Source organism: Pygocentrus nattereri, chromosome 2, assembly GCF_015220715.1.
Source record: "Pygocentrus nattereri isolate fPygNat1 chromosome 2, fPygNat1.pri, whole genome shotgun sequence".
Classification (NCBI taxonomy): Eukaryota; Metazoa; Chordata; class Actinopteri; order Characiformes; family Serrasalmidae; genus Pygocentrus; species Pygocentrus nattereri.
Window position 1 is genome coordinate 22046872 of NC_051212.1, and position 19940 is coordinate 22066811.

Consider the following 19940-nt stretch of genomic DNA (forward strand, 5'->3'; position numbering starts at 1 on the left):
GTGATTTTATTTATTTATTTATTTTAGCTCTGTTATGAGCCTCTGTCCTCCATGTTTCTTGCATTTTATTTTTTCCCATGAGGTCCATTTATGACCTCTGTTTGGCTTTATATACACTGCTCAAAAAAATAAAGGGAACACTCAAATAACATCCTAGATCTGAATGAATGAAATATTCTCATTGAATACTTTGTTCTGTACAAAGTTGAATGTGCTGACAATGAAATCACACAAAAATAATGGAAATCAAATTTATTAACCAATGGAGGTCTGGATTTGGAGTCACACACAAAATTAAAGTGGAAAAACACACGACAGGCTGATCCAACTTTGATGTGATGTCCTTAAAACAAGTCAAAATGAGGCTCAGTATTGTGTGTGGCCTCCACGTGCCTGTATGACCTCCCTACAATGCCTGGGCATGCTCCTGATGAGGTGGCGGATGGTCTCCTGAGGGATCTCCTCCCAGACCTGGACTAAAGCATCCGCCAACTCCTGGACAGTCTGTGGTGCAACGTGGCGTTGGTGGATGGAGCGAGACATGATGTCCCAAATGTGCTCAATCGGATTCAGGTCTGGGGAACGGGCAGGCCAGTCCATAGCTTCAATGCCTTCATCTTGCCAGCCACATGAGGTCTAGCATTGTCCTGCATTAGGAGGAACCCAGGGTCAACTGCACCAGCCTATGGACTCACAAGGGGTCAGAGGATCTCATCTCGGTACCTAATGGCAGTCAGGCTACCTCTGGCAAGCACATGGAGGGCTGTGTGGCCCTCCAAAGAAATGCCACCCCACACCATTACTGACCCACTGCCAAACCGGTCATGCTGAAGGATGTTGCAGGCAGCAGATCGCTCTCCACAGCGTCTCCAGACTCTGTCAAGTCTGTCACATGTGCTCAGTGTGAACCTGCTTTCATCTGTGAAGAGCACAGGGCACCAGTGGCGAATTTGCCAATCCTGGTGTTCTCTGGCAAATGCCAAGCGTCCTGCACGGTGTTGGGCTGTGAGCACAACCCCCATCTGTGGACGTCGGACCCTCATACCAACCTCATGGAGTCGGTTTCTAACCGTTTGTGCAGACACATGCACATTTGTGGCCTGCTGGAGGTCATTTTGCAGGGCTCTGGCAGTGCTCCTCCTGTTCCTCCTTGCACAAAGGCGGAGGTAGCGGTCCTGCTGCTGGGTTGTTGCCCTCCTACGGCCTCCTCCACGTCTCCTGGTGTACTGGCCTGTCTCCTGGTAGCGCCTCCAGCCTCTGGACACTACGCTGACAGACACAGCAAACCTTCTTGCCACAGCTCACACTGATGTGCCATCCTGGATGAGCTGCACTACCTGAGCCACTTGTGTGGGTTGTAGAGTCCATCTCATGCTACCACGAGTGTGAAAGCACCACCAACATTCAAAAGTGACCAAAACATCAGCCAGAAAGCAGAAAGGTACTGAGAAGTGGTCTGTGGTCCCCACATGCAGAACCACTCCTTTACTGAGTGTGTCTTGCTAATTGCCAATGATTTCATTTACATTTACATTTACAGCATTTAGCAGACGTTCTTATCCAGAGGAACTTACAAGAAGTGCTTTGTCAATCTAGAGAAAGTATCTTTGCTAGTTTCCACCTGTTGTCTATTCCATTTGCACAACAGCTGTGAAATTGATTGTCAATCAGTGTTGCTTCCTAAGTGGACAGTTTGATTTCACAGAAGTTTGATTTACTGGAGTTATATTGTGTTGTTTAAGTGTTCCCTTTATTTTTTTGAGCAGTGTATAAAATAGTCATTCATTTTTACATTACCATTTTTCAACCTCTCTTTACCCCTTAGAATTAAACAGGCCCTTTTTGTCACTGTGCCTTTCAGAGTAATGGATGTTAATGATGTTTAGCTGCCCTGTAATGGGCATTATAAAAAAATAAATTTAAAATTTACATACATCAGCAAACTTTTTTTTTGAAAAAGCAAGGAAAATTCTGTTTTCCGTGATCTGAGCCATTAAAAGAAGTAACAGGTCAATACCGTCCACCTTCATCAGTTTTCCCAATTTTTCCTTCCATTGTCTTGTGGTATCTCACATGCTGCATGTGTTCTTTTGTCTGCATTCCACACATTCATGTGGGAGCTCTAGAGATGCCCCTGGACAGCAGAGTACACTTCACTGCCAAGTCTGTGTTTTTGTTTCGGGCTGAAGTTGAGTTCAGTTGAATGAACACCCCTCCCCACAAAGATACATGGACCTTTGGTGGCGATCATTATGAAAAGCTTCTTTGAGAAGCCCTTCCTTCTTACTGATGGAGGACAGATTGTATATGGTTCTGTGAAAAGAACCTTTAAAATGAGCTTCTGTTGTTAGAAGTCATAGACCAGTTAACTATAACTTTCAGTGATGTATTTACTGAAAGGTCAAAAAAGTTTCAGTGTAGTCAACAGTATGTTTAATGTTTTTGTGTCATTGACATTTTCTTCAATTTATATGTTAGAAAATAAAATTTTTTTCAATGTGTCCCATTTTCCTCTGAGTTATCATCATCTTGTGGTCAGCGAAATCCCAAGGAGGACTGTCAGTATATGGCTTCATCAACCAACTGTGTGTTTACTGTACATCTTGATTTCTGTAAATCCCACTGCTCCAAAAGGAGCCAGTCATCTGCCCCACTGTCATTACTCTTCTTCTCTTGCTTTCAGCTGCATTAGAGTTAGAGAGGTCACTGATTCCCTCTGTCAACATGTGCTTTCCAGCTTAGCTAGCTTTGACTTCACTAATGTGAACACTTCAGCTCATCCACAAAAGCATTTATATAAGAGCAAAGCAATAATGACCATTTTCTTTCTAATATAGATGGGATTTCCTGGTGTACAGTCATATTGTAATTATTTTTGCATTTTCTTAAATATACTTTACATTGTGTCTAATGTAGTGCGCTACAGACTAAAAAGGTGGAAAGAAATCACTACAGACCACGACCCCAATTTTAGACCTTCATCCAAACCCCATCATTCCAAAAATTCACAAATTGTAGGTTGGTTTTGAAATCGCAGACTCTGATGACATGGGTTTCTGAGTTTGAACTAAGTGAAATGGTGTTTTTTCCAGTTAAAACAGTCATTAAAATGTCTTTTCAGTTCAGTTACTTAAATGCAAGATGCTATCGAGAAAAGAAAAATGAAGACAATTTGCAAATCAAATATTGTTCTCAGAACAATGAAGTAGACACCCCAAATACACCCTCGCTGAATGTGTTTGGGATCACTTGGATTGTGAAAAGCTGAAAAAGGACCAACTTCTAAGACTGAACTTTGGAAGTGTGGAAAAATATCCCAGTAGGTTTGTTTTAGAAAAAATGAAAGCAGATCTACCAAAAAGAATAGAAGGTATAATAAAGGCAAAAGGTAGACACACTAATTTGATATTTGGTGTTTATATTTCATTACTTAGGCCTTATATTTTTCTGTTATGTTCTGTAATGTTCTAAATCAACATTTTTTAGTAAGTATAGTTGGGGAAAGGTTTTGGTATGCATGTATGTATGTATATATATATATATATATATATATATATATGATATATATATATATATATATATATATATATATATATATATATATATATATATATATATATGAATGTGTTTTATATAATTTATATAATTTTTTATTTTATTTTTATTTACACTTTATATAATTTATTATTTTTAAATATATTATTTTATTTTTTTCCCTTTTCCTGAGTTAATGAACACATACACCCATTGAGCACTTTATTAGGAACATCTGTACACCTCATTCATGCAATTGTCTAATCAGCCAATCAGCATTGCAGTGCATAAAACCACAAAGATATGAAGCAGCTATTAGAATTGGGGGGGGGGGGGTGATCTCTGTGATTTTGACCATGGTATGATTGTTGATGCTATACGGGCTCCGTTTGAGTCACTGTACCGTAATGGTGAGCAGAAAAGCATCTCAGTATGCACAACATGCCAAAAACTTGAGCAGATGGGCTGCAACAGCAGAAAATGAGAACGGGAGATTTGCTAAGTGAATTTGTACCTACAAAATCTGCAGGTATTATATGATGCAATCATGTCAGCATTTACCAGAATCCAGCATCTTGTGAAATCCATGCCACAAAGAACCAAAGCTGTTTTAAGAGCAAAGAGAGGACCTATCCAGTATTAGTATAGTGTTCCTGATGCAATGCTTGGTGACTGTATTCTTTGAAAAGAATATATTGTGTACTATTTTTAAAGAATGTGTAATGTTTGAAGAGACATTATATAACCCTGTTGGGAATTTGTAATGATTATTCCTTATTGACCAAATCCATAATCATTCAGTTATACCATTTAGCACAAGATGGCTTCTATATGATATATATATGATATATAGAAGCCAGGGAGAAGTTTCATATGTTTCTCATTTCAAATGGTGAGCATGCAGTAAAGCCTCGAATCTCAGGTTCTGCTTCATAACTGTTTCCATTGTCATGTTAGGGTATTGCATATGGACTGTGAGAAGCAGACACAGAACCTAAAACCTGAGGGAGATCCTTGTTGGATGTGCATTTTCTTCCTGCAGCCAGCATTGCTCTATCCAGCTCAGCAAAAAGACACATACCAGCTCTCAGTACTTAATATCTTGTCAGACTAATGCAGCAGGAAGCAATGAGTACTGATCAAACCCCTAATGCTAACACAGTTACATTGTTTGTGTAGATAAGTTTGTTTTAATTACTTTTAATTACAATTCATGACGCACCGATTATCAGTAATATAGAATATGCTGATGTAAATGGAAATGTCTCTATGACAGAGTCTATCGTAAACAGCTCTATTCACATAAAATGTAACTGAGCTGAATTGAACTGAACTGACTGAGCCGCATTGCATGGCATGATGATCAGGAATTCTGCCTTTATTGGAATAAACCAACTGACACAGCTGTAAACATTTTGACTTTAAACAAAAAACATTTGCTTACAACAGTTATAAAAGTACATATCAAGCATCAAGATAGTTATAAAGTGAACAGCAATAAATTGTGGTGGTCACATTTCATACAACAGCGTGCTAAAGCAGAGCAAGTTTTTGTTTTGGGCCCTACTACTGCAGACCCAATACCTGTCAAGGTGTCATATCTTAACATTGAAGTCATGTCATACTGACCACCTAAATGTGCTCACAGTGACCTATGGAATGTTTATGACACAAATCTAGCTGCTTTTCAACATTACCAGCATTGTCATTTAAATCAATACAGTACTGTATCTTCCCATATTCACCATGAACTATATGATCTCCATCCATAGATGGACAGTACTTTGTGACATACATGGCTGTCATTTAAGACCTGTGATGCAGATCTAACATGAAACTGGCGACAAAAGATAACAGGGAAATTCCACAGCTCCTCTGGCAGGATCCATTGTGTTACATGGTAATTTGATGGAAATCTAACTCTGTCCCTGTAAAGCTTTGGCCATTATTGTGTTTGCCAGGTTTTATTCCATGTCCCCCTGGTTGTCCCTGCATTTTGACAGCAGACCAAATGCTAAGCAGCTTGATGCCATCATTGCATGATGACGTCAGGCTCAATGTTGAAGAGCAGGTCATCGTTGCCACGGCGAACCTCCAGCAACAGGGCAGTGTCCTCTGTTAACACATCCTTCAGGTCACTGGTGCTCATTAGCGGCTGGCCGTTCAGCTTCACGATGATGTCTCCATCCTTTATACCCCCTCTGGAGATCATAAGATGGATGTTATTGCAAATTATTTTACAGTTTAGCAAATGGAGTATTCCAGTGTTTTTCAGCATCTGGCTTCCACATCTGTATCACATCCTTGAATACCACAATTATTATTATAAACATATTATGTATTACCACAAATACTATGTATTACCACAAGCCATTTTTTTCTCTGTAAACTACTCCCATCTCTGAAAGAACCAATTAGATTTACAGCCTAACCAACAAATACCTATGACTGAACTATTCTTTAAAGTGTACAAAAGCATTTTGTATGAACTTGTTCACATTGAACCCAGTAACGTCCATTATAGATGAGTTTTGAGTTTCACGTTTTTCCTATCGAGCTTTGGTACATAGAAAACAATTTACTGTTTTGAATGCTACAGATCTGGCAAACAGAGATCAGGCTGAAAAATGCTATAGTATTCCTTTAAAAGCTACACCAATTTATGGGATTCTCCAGTTCCCACAATGTAATTAGACTCCTGCACTACACTGTGTACTCCTGTTGCTGTTTTTTTTAGGAAAGAGGCCTTTTTCATACAACTAAGTATGACTAATCTTTGATTTGCACAAGCAGAATCTTGCACTGTTTGAATGTGGCAGTGTGTGTTTGGCAGCTTACTTCTGAGCCGGAGAATGAGGAACTACCTCATGGACATAAATCCCACTACTGACATCAGGGAAGTCTGGGTTCTGCTGCTTCAGCTCTTCTACAAGTCTACAAGAGACACACAGACATCCAGTGTTCAAACCGACTAACCACAATCTCCTACAGCATTTACCATTTCATTTTCTTTCTTATATCTAAGATATTGAGCAATGCAGTGTTTCAAAATAACGTGGGACATCATGGGAACCTGCAACCTGGACTTGTAAGTTGCTATTTATAAAATGTGATGTAACTCTGGAATGATCTCAACTGGCATATATTTTCAAGACTTCCAAAAACCACTAGTTACATTGTAATGTTATGGAGACTGCTGGTATGGTAATTGTGGAGGACCTTAAGCTCTTGAAATACTGCATTCCATCGCTATTGGAACAAAACTCATATCTTGACAAAAAGTAGTTTTACAGGAGAGGGAAAATCCTCAACTTTCAGCTATGTAGCAATGTAACAATATTTATTCTAGTAATTTTGGGCAATTTCTACTGGACTGTTTTGCATGAAATTTTAAGACTGTCCAAGAGAGCAGGTTTTATTCCAACAGCAATGATTTACTAAAACTGTCAGTTCTCAAACTGGTCCTCAGGGACCCTGGGAGGATCCAGATTTTCGCTCCAACCCAACTTGCAACAAAAAGAGAGATACAGTAAACATGTGGATCGTCTGCGGTCCCGGTTTCCCAACCACTGTAAAAACAATTATAAAGCAAGAAATCAACTCACGCTTCAGTAATAGTGAGCATACGAATTCCAATGAAACGTTTCTTCACTAATCTTACTTCTGCAACAAAAAACAAACAGAAAATCGTCAGCTCTAACCAGAGTGGAAATTATCATCATAAACCAGTCCCAGCTAAGACAATACAGAATATATGACAAACAGCTACTCTGGAATGTGACCTAGAATGTTAAGTTTTCACAAACTATATTGCTCTACCTTTGCTTTGCTTGCCCACTGAGTCATTAAGAAAGCGTGTTATCCTGTCTGAAGGAATGGCAAAGGAGATCCCAGCTGCCACCTTTAGAGTGTTGATTCCAATCACTTCTCCATCCTAACAGCACACAATGAGGTCAAGATGAAGTTAGGAATAGTAGAATATGCTTTTACAAATGTAGATCAAAGATCTAAGGATAATATAATATGAACCAGTGATGAATTGCTTGCTCATTTAATGCATTTTTAGTATTTCATCTGTATAAAACAAGAAATTCTACCTAGATTAAAATGAGTTTGATGAGCTTACATGGAGTGGTGAACACTTACCAGATTGACAAGAGGGCCACCTGAATTCCCATACTGAAAAAACACAAACATATCAATATTAATGTCGTAATCTAAATATTGTTATTGTTTACAGAACAGTATGTCACATGACCACCGTAGCCGGTATTCACTGTCTCACATTGATGATTGCATCAGTCTGGATGTAATCCATGTCGGAGTCCTTGATGCCCAGCTCCTTCCCATCCCTTTGTGCCGTGCTCACGATGCCTGTGGTCACTGTGTTCTGCAGTGCAAATGGGCTCCCAATGGCAACCACAAACTCTCCAGGCCGCAAGTCTGCAGAGTGACCCAACAACAAGACTGGCAGTTTTTTCTGAACAGGGAAAAACAAATGAGAGAAAAGAGCATAAGGTTACTTAAATGAACTATTATTGTGTTTATCACGATAAGGTGTGCCATAATTACTTAACTCTTCTTTTTCTTAACAAGTTTCATATTTAGGAAGAAGATTAATCCTTATCGTGATATTTGTGTTTTTGCTACTCAATCGGTCTGGTGGACCCACTGAATTATTGTTTTTTAAATAATAACCATAAAAATGTATGTAAAAATAAATGTTTAAAGTATCACAAGTGGCCAGCATAGGGTTACTCTTTAGCAGCTGTAGCCAATCAGCAGCCTGTCCATGTTGTCTACCCTCACACACAGATATACATACACACAGACAACAGCAGGCCGTGTAGCAGGAGAACAGAGTGAAGGGACACAGCACCTCCACACGTGTATTTCCCATGGGTTCACAGGTAATATAAATGTGAAGTCGTTGAAAATGTGTATTTTATATGTTTTTCACAGAAAATGAGCAAAGGCCAAGAAATCTGGTTGAAATAATGATAAATCACTTAATTTATTTTCTTAAACATCAAAAATTTGTTTTTTCAGTATTTCTGCCTAATTAAATCTATATGATGCAAAGTCATTTAGAGAAGACTGAAATGAAATGTTCTGTTCTAGAGAAACTTACAAAGTCAGAATTGTTCACAGTAATAGTGCCCCTAAAAGCTACATTACAAAATGTATGGCATGAAATGGTTATGAACACATTGCAGTGCATGTTGCATGCAGTGCATTGTAAGACAACATAGTGCTACATGAAAACCTTTTTTTTCCCCAGATTCACCACTGAGTGATACCATCATATCACTCTGAAGGACTTCCATATCAACACTTGAATTATGCAGATATTTTGCAAAAGTGGAGAATTTACAGCAAAGGTTCTGTCAAATATACAGTTTTCACTAAAAAATGAAGTTTATTAGCTAGATTAGCCTTGTGGCTCCAGTATCAAATAAAAGAGCACTCACACACCAAACGTGTCTTGGCTTAACTACATCTGGGTACATCAACAGTTTAAATTAGATTTTTGTTTTAACTACTGCTCTTACAAATAGCAATAATAACTCATTCCCAACTTTATGTGACAAGTATTCACCTGTGGGTTGATTTTGATCGTGGCGATGTCAGACTTCTTGTCGATGTCTTTGATAGTAGCCTCATACACGTCCCCATCATGCATCTGTACTTTGAGCTGCTGGCGACCCGAAACAGGCGTGGTGCTGGAGACCACGTGGGCATTGGTCACAATCAGCCCTGTCTCCGATATCACAAACCCTGACCCACTGGACAAGGGTACTGTCCGGCCAAACAGTGGGTGGCTAGGGTCAAAGGTCAACGTTGTTAATTGTGTTGGAGTAAACTGTTTGCCTGGACAGAGTACGTACTAATAATTTTCAATAACCACACAGTACTGTGCAGTGGTCAGAGACCACCCTTCATCCTAACATGAAGTACAAGGTTTTCATTTCACAGAAGGTAAATCAGAACAGATGAGATTAGCTAACGCACTTGCATAAAGAAGGTAAACATCAAAGTAAGAAGAGGACTTTCAAAATCTGAAGACCAAAAGAATCGCAAAAGACATAAAGAAGCTGCTGGTGTTGAAGATGATGCTGAAGGTGTGCAAAAATATCCCTGGACATTTCTTTTAAAAACTGAAAACAAGTCTCCTGAAAAGAATGAATGCAGTAATAAGGAAGAGCGCAGACACACTACATATTCACAATATTGTTTTATGTTTAATGTTTTATGTTATGGTGTCTTTTGAGTGATTTTCTGTTAAATACATGTGTGCAGCTTTTTTCATGATGATGAAAAATAAATAACTTTTAACTCATTTTGACTGGAAATTCAATAAATAAATGGTGATCTAAGCTTTTTGTACAGCACTGTATATATAAATAGCGTATCGTTTTCAAATAATACATTTGTCTATGTGTTAATACAAGCTGAAGCACAAATACAGTTTAAAATAAAAAACACACATATGCCATGACCAAACGCAATGGCTCAGTGTAGTGATTAAGGCAGTCGGTGACTCAGTTTTTTGAATCAAGTGGTTTTGGTGAATGGAACCTGTCTGCCTCTCGGCTCCAATTTGTCTATTTAAAATCTCCATTGTTGTATGCCCACAACGACCAGAACAGCTGTGGACAAACCAGCCAAAATGACATGTACTGGCTGCCTTTACACAGCTGTGTTTGGGAAGCTCAACAGTTGAAACATTTGTACACCTCAGCCTCCACATTTCCACCTTCTGATGAAATAACATCTACCAATGTCTGCTGTCTAGGTCAACAAGTGTGTGCAGTTTTCCACAGAAAATAGAGCAGACCTTTCAGTCTAGGAAGAGAACGCTCAGTGCACCAGTACCTCCTCTTCTCAGTTATATGATATATAATTATTTGAACATTTGTTTACTAATTTCTGGTTGTTTTGTATCAGGTTGATACAGCACGTTTGACAAGTCATAAAAGAGTGTAATAAATGCACCATGTAGTCAGTCTGAAGGTGGCATTTTGAAAAGTCAGAGACCACCGTTTAAATAGACATTCAAAGTGTTCATTTTTTCAGTGCAAAAATGCAAAGCAGGAAACATACAATGCACTCCATAAATATTGGCACCCCTGGTAATCATGAGCAAAATGAGCTGTAAAAACATTTTTAATTACTTAACCTTTTGATATTTTAATCCAAATATTAGCAAAATCTAACTTTTATTTAGGTATAATGGTTGAAAGAAAAAAACTAAATCATGAAATAAATATTTCTCTTAAATATGTGTGTGCCACAATTGTTGTACAAAAAATAGCTAAGCAGTTGAAAATGCCCATTTACACTATAGGGCTATAATTGCGAAGTTTAAACCACCTGAAAATGTTAAGAATCTGCAGGGAAGAGGACGTATGTCTATACTGACCCCACGCACAGTGAGGAGGATGCTTTGAACGCACTAAGACTCTCCAAGGATCACAGATGAGGAACTGCAATTTGTTAGGTCTTGGGCTCAAAACATCTCCCAAACTGCAATCAAACACTACCTTTATAGCCACAAGTTCCTAGAGTTTGTCAGATGTCACTGGAAATTACAGTGGGATAGTGTTATATGGTCAGATGAGGCCAAAATAGAGCTTTTTGTCAGCAGATACCAGGTATGATTTTTAACATAGACACAAAGATAGCCATACAGAAAAGTACCTCTTTCCATGGTGAAGTATGGTGGAGGATCTGTGATGTTGTCGGGCTGTTTCTTCCAAAGGCCCTGGACAATTTATTCAGATACATGGTATCATGGACTCAAGTACCAGCAGATATTAAATTGAGACCTGACTTTGTCGGCCAGGAAGTTTAAACTGGGCCATAGTTTGGATCTTCCAGCAGCACAATGATCCAAAACATGCCTCAAAATCAAGACAAAAAGGTTCACTGACCACAGAATTAAGGTTTTGCCATGGTCACCCCAGTCCCCAGACCTATACCCCATAGAAAACCTGTGAGATGAGCTGAAGAAGGGAGTCTACAGTGTGGACTTCTAAATGATCTGAAGAGATTCTATATGGAGAAACAGGCTCAGATCCCTTGCTATGTGTATTCCAGTCTCATTAAACATTACAGAAGACTCCTGCACAAAGTATTAAATAAAGGGGTGCCAATAATTGTGGCACACACAGATTTAAGGAAAATATTTATTTCTTGATATGATTTTGGGTTTTTTCAGTCATTTTATCTGTCACGATTGGCCCCTCCCAGTCATGTCCATGTGCTTTCTGCTTTTTGTTTACTTTTTCATCCACCTGCTTTGTTTTGGTTCTTAGTCTAGCCCCTTGTTTCGTGACTCTGCCCCTGATTGTCACCACCTGTTTTCCGTCTGTCCCTCGTTATCACTGTGTTTATAAGGCCCGTGTTGCCCTTAGTTTTCGCTGGTCTTTGTGTTGTTTGATGTTTTTGGATGTTTGTAGTGTTTGATTCCTGTTTGAGGTTCTGTGTTTCTGTTTGTCATGTCTGACCTGCATTCTCTCTGTGTTGGCTGTTTGAACCTGGACCGTTTTGACTATGACCCTGGATTTGCCCTTAATAAAAGTCGCTTATCTCCGCATATGCATCCGCCGAAGGGCACTGTGTATAACAGAAAATTACACCAAAGCCTAATATAAAATCTATCTGTATTTAATTTGTCCACTCTTTTTTTTTATTTGTGCATCTACTGCCACTTTCTCTTCCATCCTTCCAATCTTAAAGCCAATGGGTTACAGCAGTGTCCTCACAAAAACATATTAAAGCATTAAAAAATAGACCACCAAAACTGTCCCCATCAAATAAGCGATACTTAAAGCTCCACTCTTGCTTCACATCTGAAATAATCCACAGGTGCTTCTGTCCATCCCCCACTGTGAGAGACAACTCAACACTATGAGTCTAAAACTTGGATAAAAGGAAATAAGAGCATGTACACTTAAACACAGAAACTGGACACCTGAGATGTGGAGTGAGGTTTTATGGACCAATGACTCTAAACTTGCAATCAGGATTACTTGGATTGTGCGATGCATAAAATGCAGGACTGAATTTTGGGAGGTGTAGGAAAAATATAGGAAAACAGTATGCAGAAGTCTCCTGAAAAGAATAGAAGCTGTAATAAAGGCAAAGGCAGAACACTGAACAAACCAATGCTAAAAAAAATACATGTGACTGGAAATTAAATACATTTAAAAACATTTTATGCCCTGCGATGGACTGGCGACCTGTCCAGGGTGTATCCTGCCTTCCACCTCATGACCGCTTGGATAGGCTCCAGTGCCCCCCGCAACCTTGAGGGAGGAGCGGCTTAGAAAATGGATGGATGGATGGATAAAAGCATTTTAGTTTTTACACTTGTATTGTAATATGGGGCTGCTTAAACACAGATGGGCCGAGAATGTCCATCCAGTCAACCTGTTTGACTCTCTGACTTTCAATCTCAATGGACCGTCTAGGTTATGAAATACATATGGGCCTTACCTTAGGAAGAGCTCAACGTGGACCACAGCCGGGGCGATCTTCTCCACCACATCAGCAATGAAGTTGAATTTGTACCTCGGGCTGTTGGGGTGTGTCAGACCTATACTAGCAGGAAGAATTCTTTGTGTTAATGAGCATTCACTGCTGTGGCTTTATTAGGAAGCTGCTTTTTGCTCATGTTTGCAAGACTACAGTTTGGCAGTAATTAGATTAGACTGGTCTCCTGCAGTTTTAACAGGCATTAATGGCTATGCTTCATCAATTATGTTTATCAAGGAGCAGCCATTAACCGCAGCATGCAGTATTTATAGGCTGTGGGGTCTTTAGTGCACAGCCAGAGGGCAAAACTGTGGAAAAGCATTTTCCACACACAGGAACTGCTCCTCTGTAATTGAAACTAAAAGCAGCAAGTGGGTTCAATGCTCATTCCTGATGAGCGTCTGTACATCTGTGCCCTGGGTGTGTAAAGGTAGAGTAATTAGGCTATGTTATTTTCTGCACAAACTGGGTGGTTTTTCCCCAAAAACTGACCGCTGTTTCCTGTGACTGCCTTGGCAGACGCAGCCACAATGTGTTTCTCTTAATCTCTCTCTGTCATCTTTGTGCAATGACTAGCGGCACGCCCTGGCTATGTCCTAATAACCTGAAAAACTATAAGGTTTACAGCACAAATTTACAATCACTTAATACCCTCTGTGTCATCACCCTAAAGTTGAACTCATGGGCTGTATTTCTAACATGCATGCAGCATAAACCATCTCGATCTAGCCCAAAAGAATGTTTTTTGTTTTTTTACCACTAAGGAAAAGCAGAAAAAGAACAGGAGAACTTGGCCAAACTATAAATGATGGGCTGCTCATTCAAAACTATCCTAACCATGCCGTTTATCACAATCACTGACTAATTGTTAATTACATCAAGCAGTCTGCATTAAGGCTGCATTCCAGGGTAACTGCATCACTCTGACATGGCTCAAGTGCAACTGCAGAGTTAAAATCTTTGTGTCATGGCCAAGTCGGTCAACCTTCCATTCCAACAGCAATGTGTATCCTTTTTGAGGTCACTATATTACAGACTGCAAAGAGAACAAACTGACCCAAAAAATGGCTTTACGCAGTCAGCCAAACTCTAGCCTTTTATGGAGATCTAAATATTCCATAAACTGTCCAAACTGTCCCCTCAGACTCTCCACTTTCTAGTCTGGTTTGGAGGTAAGACTAGACATTAGTGGTCATTCTGATGGTACACCCTTGGCTACCATGTTGGAAAGATGTTTGGCAGTGGGATATTTGATACATTGATGATAGTGTTCAGCATAGAACCTTGTAGCTTTTGAAGTTTCAGAGTATTAAATGTACAGTAAATTATGCTGGATGAAAGCTTCTAAGTTATGAGCCTTTCTAAGCAAAGGAAGTAGGCACTGTGAAGGCTCTTTGCTGTTGTTTAGATTGGCTAATGTTCATTTCCCCACCACTTGAAGGTCCTGGAGTGATATGAATCAAAGCCTTCAAAGGAAAAGTGATCTAGGATCAGTTTATTTTCTCTTTCATATCCTAAAAGCTATCATGTACGTAAAGGGAGCTGATTTTACGTCAGCATTCTTGCCATGAGAGCAGTAATGCAGTCATTATGCACTAAAAGTCAAAAATAACAGTGCATAAGCATTTTTAATAGAACAACTATTAGTTTTATTTAATCATTCATTCATTCATTCATTCATTCAAAGGTCATCAAATATAGAGCATCTGTGCATTAACATTTGCAGAAAAATTTAATTTCTTAAAATTGGCTGCAGAAACTGTTGTTTTTTGCAAGGCATTCAAAAAACTGTGTTCGTTGTGCCAGATATCATCAGCTGTACATGTGTTAATAAATGAACTGACCTCCGGATAAATCGCACTGTGTAAGGGCCTTTATTGTAAGATTTCTACTGTATACACATGGAGTTTGAATAAAATGCTCTATGCTATAGAGCTACTACCCCAGCAGAGATGTCACTGCTTCATCCTAGTAATCATTTAGCTGATTACTGTCAGGTTTCGTTATAAGGATGTGTTTTTGTATGCATGATGCCATTACTATTCTCACTCGTGTGAGTATTCAAAACAGATGGAAAGGATATGCCACACCTTTCCAGGCAGTAACATTCATCCTGCCTTTTTTTTCCCCTAATTATTGCAATGTGTCTGTTTGATGGTATGATTTGACCCATACCATTGACCTAGAAGCAGTTCCCATAAAAACACACCATTTCTCACAGAAGCTGGTTCTGGGTGACCATCCACTGCTATCCTTTTGAGTGGCAAACTGTGGCAGTAAATCTTGCCTACACCTCCTGCATCCTGTCTGTCCACAATTTCCTTTTATTATTTGACCTGAGAACAGTTTACTGGTTTATATGCTGGTCAAAAGTTTAGAAGTTTGGTGGGAAGCTAGTCTGAAACTAGACCAAAACTACCACTACTCAGAGTCACAAGGGAATTCATGTCTGGTCTGGAGACTACAATGCACCTCTGTTCCCTAACTGCCTCCTCGTATACTGAATCTCTAGCCACCACCTGCATGTCAAGGCTGATGTCAGAGTTCTGCTGTGCTAAAAGTCCTTGGAGGCTGTTAATCTTGGTGTCTTACTATGTGGACGTTATGGGGAAATGGCTGGTGGCTATGTACACAGTAAGCTACATTCAACGTGATATATGAAGTTGTGGATTGGCTTTTACTGCCTGTAGTGTCAGTGGACGTCTCTAAAGCTGGTATGTGGGTGGGAGGTGCTGTAGGATCTAGGTCATGTGTCCAGATGTGTGGTACGCTGACTGCTTGTGAAGTCCTTACAGAGCCAGACTGCCTGGACGCACAGCTTATCCCTCAAAAAGTCAACTTTCACAAAAATCTAAACAAACACTTGTTGCCATGGACCCATACCAGCTAAACTAACACGACTAATTTGGTCCTCCACAGCACTGGCCTAGATATCCATTGTGGACAAGATAGCCTGTGGATAGTGATTCAGGATTCTGTCCTGTTTTTGTCCGTGGTTCGTAAAACTGTGAGTCAACGCAGTGACGTTTTGAAGGCTATTACCAATACAAGCAATGCAAACAAAAGTAGTGCACTATTACTTGCAGGTATGTGTAATTGCACCACAAATTAAAGGGGAATTCCATCAATTTTTCAAAATGTATAAACAAAGAACATTCAGAGTGGTTTGTTGTGAAATTGTTCAGTTGCAGAGTAAGCTACTGACTCAGATATCTTCAGGAATCAAGAGTCTCAATGTTATACAGCTTTTTTTTACTATCCAAAATCACCAGTGAACCTTATCTGTGTCTTAAAAACCACCAGTGAACCTTATTTTTACTTGTGATGATGATGGAAGAATAATGGAAAATCTAAAGAAATGTAAAATTTTCTTTGGGCACTAGTTTGCCTTAGATCATGCTTCATGTATCCTTCCACCACGCACTGACTTTAAATAACTTTAAACAGACCAAAACTTTTTCACAAATCTATTATCAGGCAGTGTGCTTATAACTATTTAACGTAATACCATTTTTGTGAGGGAGCTTTTAGAGGCATTAAAGACGTCTGGTTCCCATCACCACCACTGAGACTTTATTCTGACTCTGCGAGTTTCTCTAAAAGCATTTCACACCGAACCACTCTGAATGAGACAAGACGTTTACATCTTAGCCATTTAATTATGCAGACATTTTTGAAATATCGGTGGAGGCAGATTGCCCAGTCTGTGATCTGAAAGTAAACCCCGAAGCTTGACCTACAGCTATCTTACCTTGGCTGCTTTCGCACGGCCCCTTGTGCTCGTTGGTGATGCTGGGCAGGCCCTGCTGCAGCGCCCTCCTGCTGGCGGCCTTTAATTGGCACACGTTGCTGTACGTGTGGCCGTCGTTGCCGCACACTTCGCCGCTGTATTTGCACTCACACACGCCCTTGGCCAGGCGCTTGCCAGCCGGGTGTCTGCACTCCAGTCCGTCTCCGCAGGGCAGCAGCGGCTCCTTGCGGCCGCAGGGTTCTCCCTCCGCCCGGGCGCACACCAGGCAGCAGCCGCAGCGGTCAGGCATGTAACCCGCCGGACAGCTCGGGCTCGGACACTGGCTCACATCACAGCGCGCGGGGCATTTGGGCTTGGGCTCTGCGACCACCAGCGAGTAGCGGACACGAAGGAGAAGTGCAGCGAGCACAAGCGCGTGCATGGTGTGTCTGAACAGAGGAGGCAGCAGAACAGCGAGCGCAGACGAGAAACAGCTAAAAGACTAGTTTAGATGAAGAGCGTGTTCTTGTAGGCAGCGGTCAGCGGGATGTGGAGATGACCAGATATATACTGGAGATGTGTGTCTTCTCGAGCGCAGCCAGCCGGTGTTCTTCTTGCAAAAAACTTTCTACAGCGAATCAACAGATGAGCACAGATCATATCATGACCAGAAGCTCCCGGTCCTCCAACTGCACCTTATCCAGTAAAGCTCTGAATGAAAGCTGTATATCCAGGACTTTAAGGAGGTCTTTGTGTTTCCAGCAGTCTCTCTCAGTCCTGACCGGTGTGCGCACTGAGCTGAACATCAGCACTGCAGGCTTTTTCTAACGGAGGCGGAGATCCAGCTTCTCAGCTCAGTCTACAATAACATGACCCGCAGACGGGCTGCGCGGCGCTTGCAGCTACAGATTAGCTCCGTTTGTTGTGGATTGGATGGGATAGTTTATCAAAGATTGTGTTTCCTGAAAGTCTATTCCTGCCAGGCAGAGGAGAAAAAGAAACAGCTGTTTTAATTTCTCTCTGTCAGCAGTTTGTGAAAATGGACTTAATATGCCAAACCCACGACTTGTTTTCTCAAATTCCTGGCTTAGTGTCTTGAAATAATTATTTATTTTTTCAAATCCTGACTTAGTATCAATAAATAATGAGTTGTTTTCTCAATTCTTAACGTACTCTTTTAAAACAGGGACTTTCTATTAAAATAATTTCATATTCAAATGCCTAATTTCCTGAAAGTTTGCTTTTGAAACAATGACTTACGTCAAAATAATAACATACTCTGTATCAAAACAATGACTTAATAACTCACAGTAAGAAATTATTTGGGGACAAGTCATTATTTTGAGATACCAAGTGAAAATTTTGACTTACTTCTGCCTGGCCTACAAATGTATGAGTTTTTCTCCCTCTTTACTACAGCAAGTGCCTCTACTCTTCTGGGAAGGCTTACACTAGATGTTAGAACATTGCTGTGAGGATCTGATTGCATTCAGGCAGGAGAACATTAGTAATTAGTGAAGTCAGGTACAATGAAGCATTATTAGTTCAAATGGTGAACTAATTTGGCAAGTGGTAACAAAGTCTGCTCCAACTAATCTTAATGGTATTTCATGGAGCTTCATCACTACAGAGAACACAGTTTCACCGCTCCATAGACCAGGGACTCCAGTGAATCTCATTATGTTGCAGTGCTGTTAACAAACTTTTGGACATGAGAGAATGTAATGGGTTCAAATTCTCTTAGTTAAAAGTTTCTGTTTAGAAAATTCTGCGTAACCACAAGTGCTTCTTTTCTATTTTTCGCAACCAATCTCACAGAAAAAATCCATATGTTAACAATAACACTCAAGTCTTCTTTCCTTGAAACTATCATAAATGTGGCAGATGCAGTGCTGAGTCTGTTGTATTTGGCAGTTCAGCACCATGTGCAGGTTTCAGCTGTTAAGTAATTTGTTTCTAAGCGGTCACAAACCCTTTTATGGTCCATCTGCAGGGCTCAAGCCACTACTACGGATGTTGCTCTTTTTTTAACATGTGTGAAGACGTGAAGACTACACACACTTGGAATTATCACTGCGTAGGCTTTCACTGTTTGTTTTGAGAGAGAAGAGCAGTTCAGGTCAAGCTGCAGGATTTCTGTAGCCATGAATGTTTATTTGAAAATGTCCATCACTTTTAGCATCCCTTGTTAGACTGGAAATATGTCCACTTGATTCCAGGACATAAATTGAGCTTGGAGCCTGGGCTTAAAGCCATCTCATTCTACAGGACGAGCGAATGTAGAGTTTTTTTTATTCTAAACAAGCTGAAGCACACTAGATTCTACTTGTTTAATCAGTTGGTCTCAGTCTTTGGTTGGTCATGTGTGCTCCTACTTGCTCCTACTCCTACCACACCAGTCCTAAGACGGATAAGACTGGATACTCCTGGGCTAAACCATTAAAGGGCACTGGATTTTACCTAATTCAAAAAAAAGCAATCCAGGCCAAAACACTCAATAACTTAAGCGTGAATAGGCAGATCTAAGCTGCTGTAAATGTGAATGTGCTGGTTTTTGTGGTCTCATAAACATAGTGAACTGTAGCCTAAACCAGGGCTATGTTTTGAAGCTTCAACAATGTTTACATATTACATCCAACTCAACTATAAAAAAAATTTGGAACAGGTTTTTTTTCATAATATAGGCCCTTTTGAAAAATAGTACAGTATCTCACAAAAGTGAGTACACCCCCTCACATTTCTGTGAATATCTTTTCATGGGACAACACTATAGAAATGAAACTTATGTATGATATAACTTAAAGTAGTCAGTGTACAGCTTGGACAGCAGTATAGATTTGCTGTGCTCTGAAAATAACAATACAGCCATTAATGTCTAAATAGTTGGCAACACAATTACACAGTGAAAATGTCCAAATTGTGCTCAAAGTGTCATTATTTTGTGTGACCATCATTATTATCTAGCACTGCCTGAACCTTCTTGGGCATGGAATTCACCAGAGCTGCATGGAGATGGTGGATGTTAGACACCTTGCGCTCCTCCTCCTTCCGCTTGAGGTGTGCTCAATTCCACAGGTGCTCAATTGGGTTTAGGTCTGGAGACATACTTGGCCAGTCCATTACCTTTACCTTCAGT

General features: G+C 40.0%; 1 protein-coding gene across 1 annotated transcript; it reads right to left on the reverse strand.

Moving 5' to 3' along the window:
* Positions 1–4891: 4891 nt before the first annotated feature.
* On the reverse strand, positions 4892–17724 carry htra3b (HtrA serine peptidase 3b). The gene is made up of 9 exons (XM_017699610.2): positions 16826–17724; positions 13036–13135; positions 9134–9356; positions 7820–8014; positions 7681–7713; positions 7354–7468; positions 7140–7197; positions 6373–6468; positions 4892–5735 (listed from the first exon to the last, which is right to left on the reverse strand). The coding sequence occupies exons 1-9, from the start codon at positions 17244–17246 to the stop codon at positions 5567–5569; spliced, it is 1410 nt and encodes a 469-aa protein (XP_017555099.1). The 5' UTR covers positions 17247–17724; the 3' UTR covers positions 4892–5566.
* Positions 17725–19940: the final 2216 nt, after the last annotated feature.